At 44.0% G+C, this 16,244-nt stretch overlaps 1 protein-coding gene across 1 annotated transcript in view; it reads left to right on the forward strand.

Annotated features, from left to right (window-relative positions):
* The window catches only part of CFAP97D2 (CFAP97 domain containing 2), a 39,534-nt gene extending 37,707 nt beyond the window's left edge, over positions 1 to 1,827 (forward strand). Inside the window, exons 6-7 of the mRNA XM_088021986.1 lie at positions 1,551 to 1,613; positions 1,755 to 1,827. Of these exons, the coding sequence (XP_087878112.1) occupies positions 1,551 to 1,613; positions 1,755 to 1,827 (136 nt within the window). The remainder of the gene's footprint in view (positions 1 to 1,550; positions 1,614 to 1,754) is intronic.
* The last annotated feature ends 14,417 nt before the right edge of the window (positions 1,828 to 16,244 follow it).

The raw sequence follows: 16,244 nt of genomic DNA on the forward strand, positions 1-16,244 counted from the left end.
ACAGCGAGAGAGGGAACACAAGCAGGGGAACTGGGTAAGGGAGAAGCAGGCTTCCTGCGGAGCAGGGAGCCCGATGCGGGGCTCGATCCCAGGACCCCGGGATCATGACCTGAGCCGAAGGCAGACGCTTAACGACTGAGCCACCCAGGCACCCCTGATTCATCAGTCTTATATCGCACCCAGTGCTCATTGCATCACGGGCCCTCTTTCATGCCCATCCCTCAGTTACCCCCTCCCCCAGCCCCCTCCCCTCCAGCAACCCTCAGTCTGTTTCCTAGAGTTAAGAGTCTCTTACGGTTTGTCTCCCTCTCTGATTTTGTCTTGTTTTATTTTTTTCGTCTCTTCCCCTATGATCCTCTGTTTTGTTTCTTAAATTCCACATATCAGTGAGATCATATGATAATTGTCTTTCTCTGATTGACTTATTTCGCTTAGCATAATACCCTCTAGTTCCATCCATGTCATTGCAAATGGCAAGATCGCACTCTTTCTGATGGTTGAGTAATATTCCATTGTGTATATATACCACATCTTCTTTATCCATTCATCTGTTGATGGACATCTGGGCTCTTTCCACAGTTTCGCTATTGCGGACATTGCTGCTATGAACATTGGGGTGCAGGTGCCCCTTCGGATCACTCCATTTGTATCTTTGGGGTAAATACCCAGGAGTGCAATTGCTGGGTCATAGGGTAGCTCTATTTTCAACTTTCTGAGGACCCTCCATACTGTTTTCCAGAGTGGCTGCTCCAGTCTGCAGTCCCATCAGCAGTATAAGAGGGTTCCCCTTTCTCTACAACCTCAAGAACATCTGTTGTTTCCTGACTTGTTAATTTGAGCCATTCTGACAGGTGTGAGGTGTATCTCCTGGTGGTTTTGATCTGTATTTCTCTGAGGCTGAGTGATGGTGAGCATTTTTTCATGTGTCTGTTGGCCATTTGTATTTAACAGGTGATTCTACCTCAGTGTCCCACCTAGTAAGACCTTGTGCTCAAGATCCACTACCCATTCTCTGTGACTCTGGGCAAGTTTTAACTTCAGTAAGGCTAACACTAGTGCAGTACCTAGCTCTAAGGATGAAGTGAGATAACCATAATTCACAGACAGACTCTAAGATACACACACCCCTTAATTAATGGCTCTGAAGTGGGAATGCATCTTACAGAGCATGGCATGGCATAGCTTTGCTGAAGGCAATTTTTCCTTCTTGGCGGCATATACAACAATGGACCGCAAGCTGTTACCAATGAAACACAGTGCATATAAATGTTCTGATGATGGTGAGTCTAATGCTCGACTGCTCACCCTATTTTGACACTCTCCCCACATCCACCCAGCCACCTGTGCCCCACCCTCCACCCCTGGTCCTCTCTTACAGCCCGTGGGAGTCAGATGCTCTTGCTTCTTCCCCTTGACAGCTCCCTCCTGTCCCCATGCGCCCTGCCACCCTGCCTCCAGCCTTCACATCCCTCACCTGAATCCCTGCAATGGGTTCCCACAATTCCCCCTCCACTCCCATTCTCTCATCTCTTCTCGCCTTTCCTCTACAGTGGTCGCTTTGAAATGTGGAAACGTGCCTCACAGCCATTCTGTGGCTCCCCGTTGCCTTCCAGGTAAGCCGGAACTCCGAGAGCTGTACCTGGCCCTGCAGAGTCCAACCTCTGCAAACCTCCTAGATGCACCTGCCCCCGGGGATGTCCTTCCTCTGCTTGCTTGCCCCCTCACACCGCTATCATTTCAGGGTTCTGTCCCAGCATCCCTTGCTACCTCTTGCCACTGCCCTCAGGAAGCCTGAGCGTCCCCACCCCTGTGCCCCCAGTGCACTGACTACTGTGCTGCATTTTCTCCTCTGCACCTTCACTGTGTCTGCACGCCCTCTTCCCTGCCTGGGCTGTGAGGTTGCTGCTCACCTCTGAAGCCCAGCACCTCCCAAACAGGGCACCTAGAGCAGGACAGGCTACCAAATGTTTGTCAAAGAAGTGAACCTGAGTAAACACTCCTTCTCTGGGACCCCTTCCTGCCCTGTGGGCACTCAGGCTCATTCTCGCCAATGCAGAAGGAGGGTTCTCACAGGCTTTAACTCTGTCAGTATTTCAAGAACTATCTGCACTGTTTTTTGGAGTGTAAACAAGGGGAAAAGAGAACAGGAACTCCGCAGAGTGCAAAGAGAAAACAAAACCATTCTGGAAAGGACCAGAAGCCCCGAGCTATCGTCACACAGAGCCCAGAGGTAGCAGGAGATCTGGACGCTGGCGCAGCGTGTCCTGGGAGACTGCAGACATGCACAGTGACAAGGTGCCTGTGGTTGCTTGTTCGTTTTAAATACACAGCTATTTGAAATTTCCATTTGCTTCATCAGATTGATCACTCATTTGGACTTACTGATTCTTTGTTGTTTTAGGGCATTTTATTCTATTATCTGCAAGCATTTGCCAAATGGTCGTATCCTAAAAATAGATGACACAGAGCAATCACTCAACTGATGAATTCATCCATTTCCTCACACAAAAAATTATAAGGAGATGAAAATGAACTCAACTGATTGATTATAGGTTGAGGGAGAGAGATTTGGTGAAAAATAATAACTTAGCAGAATAGTATGCATAAAATATCACTAGGAAATCATGTGACAATCTTGAATTAGCTGTAACCACTGTGTCCAGAGAGGCGAAGAAAATTAATAATTTGAAAAATTTGCCAGATAACTTAAAATCTAAACTCTCTCTCTTCATCTTATTCTTGTTGCTGGCAAAACCATAATTTTGAATGAAGAAAAATAAGATTTTAATTTTGTCATTAATTATCCTGCTTATTAATGTCCCAATAAATCAAATTAAAGACTTGTAAAATCTTTGCTTATTCCCCACACCTGTGTATATAGCCACTGTGTTGTGGGACATTTCAGCAGATTGCTCTCCCTTGAAGTCTAGTTCATTGTAAGAAATTGCATAGGCACCAAAGTTTAAATAAACACCCTCAGCCCCAAACCCCTGCCCCTGAGCATGCCCCATGCCCCAGGCCCCACGGGCCCCCAGCCCAATCCCTTCCTTCAAGGGCCCTGTTCCTTTAAGTAGCTGCTGGCCCCACAGACATCTGCGTGGGCAATGGTAGGGATGTTGAGAAGCCCCAGCTTGCCTCCCTGCTTGCTTTAGACATTTCTTACAGAATCCTGAGGCACGGATGCCATAACTAACAATTTTCCAAAGATGCATAACTAATAATTACTAATTACTGAGGCATTCAGAAAATCAAATTTATTTTTCAATTTACATTGAAATCTCGAATATTTCATTTCAAATCTTTTTTTTTTAAGATTTTATTTATTTGAGAGAGAGAGAGTGAGAGAGAGGGAACACAAGCAGGAGGGAGGTGTAGAGGGTGAAGCAGACTCCCTGCCGAGCAGGGAGCCCCATGTGGGACTCCATCCCAGGACCCTGAGATCTTGACCTGAGCCAAAGGCAGACACTTAACTGTCTGAGCCACGCAAGCGCCCCTCAAATCTTTATTTTTAATTACAAGACTAATGTTTGTTTATTGTGAAAAATCAAACATCAAACAGCAAAGTGTACAAGTAAACGGTGGGGATTCTCTTGGACTGAACTCCTCAGAAGTAAACTCTGTTAACTTGCTATGGAGCATTGACTTTTATTCATTATGTATATATATTTGTTTCTTTAAACAAAAATGGGATCATACTCTATTCAGTTTTCTGTAAATTGCTCATTTTATTCTATTATGTATCATGGAAATAGTTTCATGTCAGTACATGAAGATCTTCTTCATTCCTTCTCAGCAGTTGCGAAGTAACTTTTGTACAGATATGCCCTCATTCATTATTTCTGTATTAGTTCTGTAACTTATGTGCCTAAAAGTAAAATCGTTCAATCAAAAGGTATGCACATTTAATTTTTCGATACTAACAAACAGACCTCCAAAATGGTCTAGCAACTTGCACCTACTTTGTAGTGGCTTCAAAGCACCTGTTTACATCTTGACAATGCCCAGGATTATACATATTTCAGAATCTCCTTCCATCCAGCTTCTTCTATGAATTAACTGTCTGTTCGTTTTAAACTGGGTGTGTCCCTTCTAATTGTTAATATATAGTGACTGTTTATATATTATCACTATTTGCTTCTTTCTATTATCAATGTCACAATTTTTTTTGCCACATTATTATCATTTCACCTAAGTTTATTTTACGGTAGCCAAATCAGCTGCTGTTTTCCTTTATGGGATCCGATTCTAGTGCCATACACAGAAAGGACTCTCTCAAGTTACGATTGGAAAAATATTCTCCTATATTTTCTCCTAATACAGTTTTCTTTCTTCACTTTAAATCCTTAATTAATTCAGAATTTAATAAATATGGAATTTTCGTATGTTGTATAAGTTAGAGATCAAAGTTCATTTTTTCCAAATTTATTGTAAGTTAAAAAAATCAGTTTGCAATATCAAAAATTTTCACACTGTTTCACACCAGCTACTGTGCGGAGGCTTCTTTCGTCTTCCCGCCGGTGAGCCGCGAATTTCCGCACCCTCACTGCAGGAGGGAGGGAGGGAGCACCCCCTCCCCGCGGCGGGAAGGCAGGTCTCAGCCCCGGTCTCTGCGTCCCGGGCCTTTTTCTCCCGCGCCTCGCGGCTCTCTGGCGCCGCTGCCTCTGCTGCCCTCCTGTGGTTGGTCTCTGCAGGCTCACTTGTCCGTTGACCTCGTTCTATGCCTAATTGTGCCGTTTTATTTCAGGTTTGGGTCCTCAAGCCGAGCGCTGTAATTTTGCTTTTTACCCTAGTCCCAGAAGCTTTTCCCCTCTGTTTTATCCATTTATGTTTATTGATGTAAGTATCCTGTTTGCTCTTGTTTCTGCTTTTTTCTCTGTTTTGTTTCCTTTCTTTTTCCTCCATTATATTGTTTTCTTTAACAAATGTCAAGAAAATGCTTGGAACCCATGTTTCAAATCCATCTTTCATTATTTACTTTGACTCTCTTGAAATTCCCCTTTTGCATAACAGGAAACAGATAAAGCCCAAGGGCAGAGGGAGATGTTGAGATAAAGTAAAACAAAGGGAGGGAAAACAGAAGCTCCTAGAAATAGGGTTTCCTGCAGCAGCAGCCCAGAGACTGCACTTCGTTTGAAGTATCAGCTTGATGCACCAGCTTAATGCAGTCGGGAAATGGTACCTTGGCGCAGAAGCACTTGGGGTTCCGACAAGACCAGACCCTAGGGATCCAGGCCTCCTGGTGAGGTGATCCCTGGTCTCCATGGAAAGACAAACACCGATAGCCTAAGGAAACAACTCATTGCCTCTGGATCCCAAGTCAGAAAGAACTGTGGTCTGAGTGTCCCAAATCAAAAGACAGCTCTGTCGCGAGCAGCTTGCACACCCGGTTTTAAGTTCCCAGAGCTTTCAGCCTCCACGTGTCTGTGTACAGGAGGAAGAGGGTGACAGGCACAGGGGCAGAGGGAAGGACACCAGCTATGGGACTCCTCAGTCAAAAGTCCCTTCCCTGCTCTTGGGTCTGTCGGCTTGAAGTAGAAGAACTTTAAGGGTATGCTTGTGCTTTTCCCTGACAAGCCCCTACCTCCTAGCCTTGGAAATATCAGGGCATTAGCACAGAGGTGGGGATGCCATAACAGGACACTTTTTGTGGGAGCTCTCTTCCCTTCAGAAAGAAAACCAAAATCAAGCTATTTGAAAACTCCAGGGTTAGGGAGAAAAGAGCTGTTTCAGAACTTCGGAAAAAGGTCCCAAAACCCACAATAGCCCTCCTTGACCAGCTATCTGAGGACCAGACACCCCTCCCTGATGTCTGTCAGCTGGGTCTGGGACTTGTGCTCATCTGGTACAGACAGGATATACCATAGTTTACTTTTAAAATTCCAGAAATATGCCTCTCATTGATTTGACAGAGAAAACCGCTCTTCTCCCCGAGAGAGAGCCTGGTTCCATCTCTTGGAGCAGCATCTCCTAAAGCAACACTTACTTTCTTAATTTGCTAGATGGCTGCACAGTTAGCTCTTCTGGAAGCCTCAGCCTTTTTTTTTTTTTTTCCTAGTTTAAATATTAGCTTGTAAAATATCTAAAATATTTTGAAGGAAGGATTTCAACTACTCTCCTCATTTATTCCTAACTCCAAAGAGAAATTACTTAGCTAACTTGGTACCTGTTTTTACCCAGAGAGGGTAACATTTCTATAAGGTCATCCCATAAAGCTCATTAGCCGAGAAACAGACTCTTAACTACAGACAACACACTGGTGGGCACCAGAGGGGAGGTGGGAGGTCTGGGGGGGGCAGGGGGGAATAAGGGTTGAGGATGAAAGAGGGCACTTGTCCTGATGAGCCCTGGGTGATGTATAGAACTGTTGAATCACTACGTTGTACACCTGAAACTAATATTACAGTGTATGTTAACTGGAATTAAAATAAAACTTTAAAAAACAATAAAATTCACTAGCCATCCTGAAATCTACAGGAACCCTCAGTTAACTGGAAGTATGTATTCCTCAAATTCAGTGCCCCAGCCCCAAATAACCACACACATGAGAAGGAAACACAATGAAACCCACGCCAGAGTCATAGGGAGCATCAGTCAAAAGTTGATACAAGTTGTGCAGGGCAAGGTGCTGGGAGCAGTGCGCGTGAGGCTGGCGCCAAGCTTGCTCACCGGTGAGCCTCCGTTTCTCACTTGCAAGGAGAGGATATGAACCACGTCCCATAAGCCAGGTCAGGGATAAACGAATAACAATTGTAAAAATGGTGCCTGACATTTACTTAGCAAGTACTGAAATATTATTTCTTTCTTTCCTTCCTTGCCATATGCATCTTCCACACAGAATAAAAACATTAACTAATAAAAAAAACAGCTAACTTGAAAAATTATCACACCCCCATGGTCACTGCTGCATTATTCACAGTAGCCAATAAATGGAAACAACCTAAGTGTCCACCACTTAGGAAAAAAATGTGGTACACACACACATTCACCCACATATCCACACACATGTACACACATACATAAACACACACACGCACACACATGCACACACATCCATATGCACACACCCATACACACACACATCCACACACACGTACACATATACATAAACACACATACACACATACACACATCCATACACACATCAACACATATATGCACACATATGCACCCATACACATACATCCAGACACACACATCCACACACACACACATCCATCCTCACACTCACACACATGTATACATGTATATAAATACACACACATACATAAACACATATACACACTCACACACATCCACACACACACACAATGGAACATACACACACAATGATGGAATATTACTCAGCCATAAAAAAGAATGAAATCTTACCATTTATGACAACATGGATGGACCTCAAGTCCATTGTGCTAAGTGAGATATAAGTGAGACAGAAAAACAAACACCATACAATCCTCCTTATATGTCAAATCTAAAAACAAAACAAAACAAGCTAAGAGATAACAGAGAACAGACTGGCAGTTGCCAGGGTGATGGGGGGGTGGATAGACAAAGGGGGTCAAAGGTGAAAAAAATAGTAAAGACAGAGCATTTAACATTTCTGCAAACCTAAATTCTGTTCATAGAAAATCATTCAAGGAAACATGTGATCATTTTTGGTTTGCAGTTAGAGCCAGAAGAGAATTCAATAGGTTCTTTTTAAAGGTTTTAACCATTTAAGATATTGGAAAAAACTTTAATGTGGCTTATTTCAAGCCATAGAAATCTGTTACTGTGTTCATTGAGGTGGTTTTCAACTTACACCTTGACTAGTATGTAAGTTTGGATAATATTTTGTGATCATCTTGGCCTTCCCTTGATGGGTTCTTTGCCTGATTATATCTTAACTATATTACAAAAATAAACAAAGCCATAAGAATTCCACTCTTAACATTTTAGATGATTTGTGCACTGTAGCCCCACATATGCAATGGAAGGTCAGGGTAACTGGACTATCTCAAGTGAGAGAGGTAGCCTTATTCTCCCCTTTCCAAGTCCAAATGGTACTATAACAGAGAAAGAAACACCATCCCACTTCTTTCCCTGAGTGACCTGTACAACGAGGTCTTGCTATCCAGACTGTATCCACAGATGGTTTCCAGCGCAGCCTTCACAGAAGGATAAGGGAAACAAATGAAAAAAACCCTGGCCGGTGGTGTCCTGAAGACCCTGCACCACCCAATACCAATAAGCTGGTGTGTGTGTGTGTTCGTGTGTGAGTGAGAATGTATGGGTGTGTGTGGATGTATGTGTGTATCTTCTGTGTATAGATGTGTGTGTCTATGTATGGATATGTGTGTGGCACAATGTGCAATTGTGGAAGCACTCATTTGGTGTATGAGTACCTTAATGCATTTTAGAAAGATATTCAACAACAAAATTAAAAGAATAAATGATTATCTGATTATTTAACTAGACATTTCTTTAAAGATGTGCAAATGACCAGTAAGCCCATGAAAAGATGCTCAATATTATTAGGGAAATGCAAGCCAAAACCACAATGGGACCTCACTTCACACCCACTAGTTGACCAGAATCAAAAGACAGAAAATAACAAGTGTTGGTGAGGGATATGGAGAAACTGGAACTCATCCTCTGCTGGTAGGAATGTAAATGGTAAATGGTGCAGCCAGTCTGGCTGTTCCTCAAGCAGTCGAGCATAAAGTTACCATATAACTGATGAATTCCACTGCTAGGTATATACCCAAAAGAACTGAAAACACATGCCCACACAAAACTTGTACAAGAATGTTCATAACAACATTATTTAAAATGGCCAGAAAGTAGAAACAACCCAAATGTCCATCAACTGATGAACAGGTAAGCAAGATGTGATCTAACCATCCAATGGAATATTATGCAAACATAAAAAGAATAAAGTTCTGATACATGCTTCTTTGTGGATAAACCTTGAAGACATTAGACTCTGTGAAAGAAGCCAGATACAAAAGGTCATATATTGTATGATTTCATTTATGTGAAATGTCCAGAACACAAAAACCCAGAGACATGCAAGATGGATTAGTGGTTGCCAGGGGCTGTGGGAGGGGGATTGAGGAGTGGGAGCTAAGGAGCACTGTTGGTTTTCTTTTGACAGGGAAGGGTGATAAAAGTCTTCTAAAATTGGATTTGGTGATGATTGCACAACTCTGAGTATACCAAAACCACTCAAGTATATACCTTAAAAGGGTAAATTGTATGGTATAACATTATGTCTCAATAAACCTGCTATGTTAAAAAAAATTATATGATTCTAAAGGAAATAGAATTGTCAGTAAATTGAAATAACCCATTTCCTTTGCATTCTGGTAAATTGATATTTTTCTGTCCTTGCCTAAGGAAAGTGTTATTTCCAATATGTAGTTTTAATCCAACAGGAACTGAAACTGAGATTCAGGAAGGCCACATCCGAGCCTGAACCCAAAAAGTGAAGGGGGAGAGAAGGACTCAAAACAGAAACTGGGAAAAGAAGACAAGTCTGAGAGGTGTGGTGAGGAAAATGGCAAGGTGGCCATGGGCTTCCTGAAGCCACAGCACCCCTGGTCCTCCGGGGTGCCGGCTCCTGAGGCCAGCCAGGTCCTCCCCACTGTTACCACACTGAGGACATCCGTGCATATGCATGAGACAGGACTCTAAAACTATGCCTGACCAGATGATGCAGCAAAACTATTTTTTGTGCCTCTTCAGATGATAACTGGAAAATAATTACACAGAGGAGTAATATTGGGAGCTGCAGAGTTTTGAGTTAGATTTTTTTTCTCTAGCCACTAATACTTTTTTGTTTAAGATTTTTTTTTAAAGATTTTATTTATTTATTTATTTGACAGAGAGAGACACAGAAAAGGAACACAAGCAGGGGAGTGGGAGAGGGAGAAGCAGGCTCCCCGCAGAGCAGAGAGCCCGATGTGGGGCTCAATCCCAGGACCCTGGGATCATGATCTGAGCTGAAGGCAGACGCTTAACGACTGAGCCACCCAGGCGCCCCAAGATTTTTTTTTATTTATATTTTGACAGAGAGAGAGACAGTGACAGAGGGAACACAAGCAGGGGGAGTGGGAGAGGGAGAAGCAGGCTTCCTGCGAGCAGGGAGCCCGATGCAGGGCTTGATCCCAGGACCCTGGGATCATGACCCGAGCCGAAGGCAGATGCTCAACCGACTGAGCCACCCAGGCGCCCCTCTAGCCACTAATACTTTATTACCATAGTTGTGCTGTTGGGTATTTGTTTATAATTCCCAGGTGGATTTGCATAATTTACCCTAAAAACCTGTGATTATAACTTTAACAAATATCCAAATAAATCAGATTAAAACTCCTCCACGTGGGGGCGCCTGGGTGGCTCAGTTGGTTAAGCGTCTGCCTTCGGCTCAGGTCATGATTCCAGGGTCTGGAATGGAGCCCCGCATCGGCCTCCCAGCTCAGCGGGGAGCCTGCTTCTCCCTCTCCCTCTGCAGCTCCCCCTGCTTGTGCTCTCTCTCTGTCTCAAATAAATAAATAAAATCTTAAAAAAAAAAAAAAAGCACTGCCAGATCACTCCACATTGTCAAGAAACAGCTCTCTATTGGGAAATAGCACAGGTCTTCCCATGACAGGATGATTTCCGCTCTTTCCCCTCTGAACTTTGCTCAGAGAGTCTTTAGTCGGCAAATGGGTCTTATTTCACACATACCTCTTAGGGAGCTTTGATTTTAAAGATAACTTGCAAAAATAAGGTACCAGGTGTGCTTTTAGTCCCACAACACACTGTGCATCAAATTAGTTTCAATGTGTAGGGCTTTGAAATGCTTTAAAATTACCATAACTATTGAATGGGGACAGTGACGGGTGGTGGAGGCTGGGGGAGGTGGAGGATGAGCAGGAGGAGAGATTGCGTTCCTCTGCGCAGCATGCTGCATGGGCTAGTATGGTCCAGGCGACCCTTGGGGGAGGCAGGAGGGGCCTTGTGCAGACTTGAAGAGGCATTCCCCTCAGGGAGACCAGGACCTGACTGCACTTGGGGGCCTCCTTCGCTCTTGATCCATGGGTCCCTCCTGTGTGTCACAATAGCTTCCAGAGACAGCTCCATAATGCAGTGGCCACTCTCTGGTTTCTCAAAGACAGTGAGACGTGGGACTGCCAAAAACTCCAAAGTCTATTTTGGGAGCAGAGTAAATTTTATATAACCCATAAGTATATTAAGGGGAACCACACGCAGTACTGACCCTCAAAACAGTGGCTGAAACAGAAAGAACCCTAGGAGCTATTAACCTGGGGCCTTCACTGATTCTCAGGCTCTATGACCTGGCCCTCATGACAACCTTCTGATGTCCCTAGCCTGACCAATCTCCAGTCCTGGGCCAGCCATGGACCAAAACCCTTAGAGCAAAACCAAGGATGCGTGGAGAAGTGAGGGTCACCAGTGGTGCTCCCCGGTACTGTGGCTCCAGCTCCTGAGCCCAGATGCCCAGACGGGCAGTAGGCTCAAACCACCGGGCACTTCCAAATTGTCCAAGGACCTGCCAGGGAAGATCTTCTCTCCCTCTGCAAGTGGGATGATGCTGATGCTCGTTTTCCCAAGCCTCAAACCCAGCTTCCATAGATGGTAATTCCCGGTTAGGTTTCTGTAAAGTCTTGGGGGCATGAGTTACCTTGATTCCCACTGACACAGATATGTGACATGTCCCCGAGTCACGTGCCCTAACTTTGACCAACTGAATAAAATAATCAATAAAGCAATAGTATTCCATGACGGAAATATGCTCAAATTACCATACCACATGCATTCCTCTGTTAGAGGCCTGGCGCAATGAAGAAGTCATCAATTTCCCTGTGCTCAAGTGAACACAGGGTCACAGAGGCAAGCAATCATCAATACTCTAAAGATTCCAAGATGATCATTTACTCTAAACTGTTTCCCCGGAACTCGCATCTGCCTTAAAAGCCCACACTTACAGTCACTAACGGATAAGACAACAGAAGTCACTGTTGTCCTGACACCCAGCTTTTAGCTGTGGCTTTGTGCTGATTGGCTCTGTGACCTTGAGCAGGTAAATTACCATTGCAGGTAACTTACAGGTATTTTCCATGAGAGCAGGTATCACAAGGCTGTACCTTGATTTTTTTTTTTTAAGATTTTATTTATTTATTTCAGAGAGACAGAGAGTGCAAAGCATGGTGGGGGGCGGGGAAGGGCAGAAGAAGCCGACTCCCTGCTGAGCAGAGAGTCTGATGGGGAGGTTTTGCTGCGGGTTGGGGGAGTCTTGACCCCAGGACCCCAGGATCCTGACCTGAGCCAAAGGCAAATGCTTAACCGACTGAGCCACACAGGCGCTCCTAGGCTATACATTTATGAACCAACATAAAACCTCAATTTAAGTTAACAAACATTTATCAGACATTATTTATCTATGTGGAGGTTAATTCAAAAGGCAGTTATTGGGGTGCCTGGGTGGTTCAGTCGGTTAAGCGTCTACCTTTGGCTTGGGTCATGATCCTGGGGTTGTGGGACCGAGCCCTGTGTCCAGGCTCCCTGCTCAGTGGGGACCCTGCTTCTCCCTCTCCCTCTGCCTGCTGCCCTCCCCGCCCCTGCTTCTGCTCTCTCTCCCTCTCTCTCTGTCAAATGATTATTTATTTGACAGAGAGAGACACAGTAAGAGAAGGAACACAAGCAGGGGGAGTGGGAGAGGGAGAAGCAGGCTTCCAGCTGAGCAGGGAGGCCCTCGATCCCAGGACCCTGGGATCATGACCCAAGCCGAAGGCAGACACTTAACAACTGAGCCACCCAGGTGCCCCTGATTAAATAAAATCTTTAAAAAAAAATTTTAGGGGCGCCTGGGTGGCTCAGTTGGTTGGGCGACTGCCTTTGGCTCAGGTCATGATCCTGGAGTCCCGGGATCGAGTCCCGCATCGGGCTCCCTGCTCGGCGAGGAGCCTGCTTCCTCCCTCCAACCCTCCCCCCTCTCATGTACTCTCTCTCTCTCTCTCATTCTCACTCTCTCAAAATAAATAAATAAATCTTTAAAAAATAAATAAATAAATTTTTAAAAATGTAATGCAATGTAATGTGATGCAATTTATATACTGATATTTTTATTATAATTATAATATGTTCAGTGTGATTCTAGCACTTTACATAAATTATCTCATTCAATCTTTACATGTATCAATCCTGTGAAGTGTGAGCTATTATCATCCCCATTTTACAAATGAAGAAATCAATGCACAGAGAGATTGAGAAACTTGCCCAAGATCTGAACCTCCCAGCCCCATGGCTATCCTCCGGCAAGGAGTGGGTAGATCACTGTTTATGGTGTTGGAACAAAGAGATGAGATGATCCTGGGAGGGGTGGTCCACGTACTTTGAGTTGGTTTCATGTAGGAAGGGTGGGTTTTCTCTGATCCACCCATATTTTCTTACTCTTGTAATAAAGGCATGCTTTTGGGTCGCTGACTTGGTTAGTGTGGAGGGCAGAATAACAGCCCCAAAGATACCGAATTCCTGACCTAGTGAATGTTACCCCAAATGGCACAAAGGACTTTGCAGAGGTGATTAAGTTAAGGTTGTTAAATAAGGCAAGTATGCCGGGTTATTTGGGGTGAGTGCACTGTAATCACAAGGGTCATCATAAGTGAGAGAGGCAAGAAGGTCAGAGTCAGAGAGAGATTGGAAGATCTGAAAAGCAAGCCATGCTTTTCCCTCTAGAATCAGGAAAAGCCAAGGAATTGGATTCTTCCCTAGATCCTCTAGACAGAAAGCAACCCTGCCAAACTGTGACACTGGTCTGGTGAGACTCATTTCAGATACTAATTGAAGATTAGGAACAAAATTAGAACTCTGCCAAATGTTTGAATGCCCAAGTGTGGTTTGATTAATGAGGAAATTCTGTTTATTTTCCTCTCCTCATGTTCTCCCACAGTATTTGCCTTTAAGGAACACACAAACTACAGGGTGATATGGAAAAATGAACAGCCAATTACAATCATGTTTCTATGAAGAAAATACAGTGTTACTAAAAAGTATATGAGGGACACATAAGCCCAACTTGGGGAGCTCAAAGATTTCCTAAATGAAATGGCCACTGTATTAATCTGTTTCCCAGAGAAACTGAAGCAATAGGAGAGAGGAGTGTGTGTGTGTGTGTGTGTGTGTGTGTGTGTGTGTGTGTGTGTGTGTGTGTGTGTACATATATGATTTATTATAAGGAATTGGCTCATGAAGTTATGGAGGCTGAGAAGTCTCAAGATCTGTAGCTGGCAAGCTGGAGACCTGGAAGGCCCAATGTTGTGAATTCCAGTCTGAGTCTGAGTCCCAAGGCAGAAGATCAATGATTGTCTCAGCTCAAGCAGTTAGGCAGAGAGCAAATTCTCTCTTCCTCTACCTTTTCGTTCTATTCAGGCCTTTAATGGATTAGATGAGGCCCACATTGGGAGAGGGCAATCTGCATTACTCAGTCTACAGATTCAAATATTAATTCTATCCAAAACACCTCACGAACAAACCCAGAATCATGTTTGATTAAAGATATGGGTATCCCATGTTCCAGTCTAATCGACACATGAAATTAACCATCACAGACACTCAGGTGTGAGCTGAAGCATTAGTTTGTGTAGCATCATATCCCAGAGCCTGGTCTGATGAACATAACATGAAACATTTTTCAGTTGTTAAAAAGAACAAAGCAGGTTCTGACAGGGAAAGATCTCTAATGTATAGCAGTGAACCAGGCAATTCTCAGAATAATTACATATTACATCATCCCTTTTTTGTAGAAAAGAAAAAGAGATATTTGTAAATATGTATATATACATTCAAAGCACAGAAAGGCGAGTATGAAGTGTTCAGCAATAATTGACAATGGTTGTTTCTGGGAAGAGGCGAAGGGAAGGGAAAGATACCAGGAGAAGAAATTTCAATGTGTTACCAGTGGATGTGTATGCATCGAAAAGGAGATGGCAGATCAGTCACAGAAGTGCTAAGAAAAGAATTTTTGAGTGGATAGGATTCTTTTGGGAACTTTTCTGTTCATTTCTCTGCATTTTCTTTCTTTCTTAGGCTTTTATATTTATAAAGGTTTTATCTACCTTTAAAAGGTAATATATGACATGATCTGAAATTCAAGGGGCACAAGAAGATACCCAGGGAAAGTCCTCTCTCAGAGCTCCTCTCAGAGCTTCCAGTGCTTATCCCAGAAGACATGGCACTGTGGCCAGTTTTCTGATTTGTCTTCCAAGGGATAGTTTAAGGATCTTCTAACCTATTCTTTTTTTTTTTTTTAAGATTTTTATTTATTTATTTGACAGAGAGAGACACAGCAAGGGAGGGAACACCAGCAGGGAGAGTGGGAGAGGGAGAAGCAGGCTTCCCGCGGAGCAGGGAGCCCGCCGCGGGGCTCGATATCAGGACCCTGGGATCATGACCTGAGCCGAAGGCAGACGCTTAACGACTGAGCCACCCAGGCGCCCCCTTCTGACTATTCTTTAGTTTCCTATTTTACCCAAATGGATGCATATGAGAAACACTTTCCTATACCTTGCTTTTCCCCCCTTAATATATGTTGGAGATTGTTCCATATCCATACACAGAACTGCCTTGTTCTTTTATTTTTAAATTTTGAAGTTTATTTATTTATTTTTAAAAAGGTTTTATTGGGCACCTGGGTGGCTCAGTTGGTTAAGCGACTGCCTTCGGCTCAGGTCATGATCCTGGAGTCCCGGGATCGAGTCCCGCACCGGGCTCCCTGCTCGGTGAGGAACCTGCTTCTCCCTCTGGCCCTCCCCCCTCTCATGTGCTCTCTCTCTCGCTCTCATTCTCACTCTCTCAAAATAAATAAATAAATCTTTAAAAAAAATAAAAAGATTTTATTTATTTAACTGACAGAGAGAGACACAGCGAGAGAGGGAACAGAAGCAGGGGGAGTGGGAGAGGGAGAAGCAGGTTTCCGGCGGAGCAGGGAGCCCGATGTGGGGCTTGAACCCAGGACCCTGGGACCATGACCTGAGCAAAAGGCAGACGCTTAATGACTAAGCCACCCAGGTGCCCCAAAGTTTATTTATTTATTTTTAAGTAACTTCTACACCCAACGTGGGGCTTGAACTCACGACTCTGAAATCAAGAGTTGCATGCTCTTCTGACTGAGCCAGTCAGGCACCCCTGCCTTGTTCTTTTAAATAGCTGCATGGTATTCCACTATGTGAGTACACTGTGACTTCTTGAATCGATTTCCTGTCAGG

Source organism: Eumetopias jubatus, unplaced genomic scaffold, assembly GCF_037043125.1.
Source record: "Eumetopias jubatus isolate StellerSeaLion01/CBP00866 unplaced genomic scaffold, mEumJub1_p1.0 scaffold_3, whole genome shotgun sequence".
NCBI classification, from domain to species: Eukaryota; Metazoa; Chordata; class Mammalia; order Carnivora; family Otariidae; genus Eumetopias; species Eumetopias jubatus.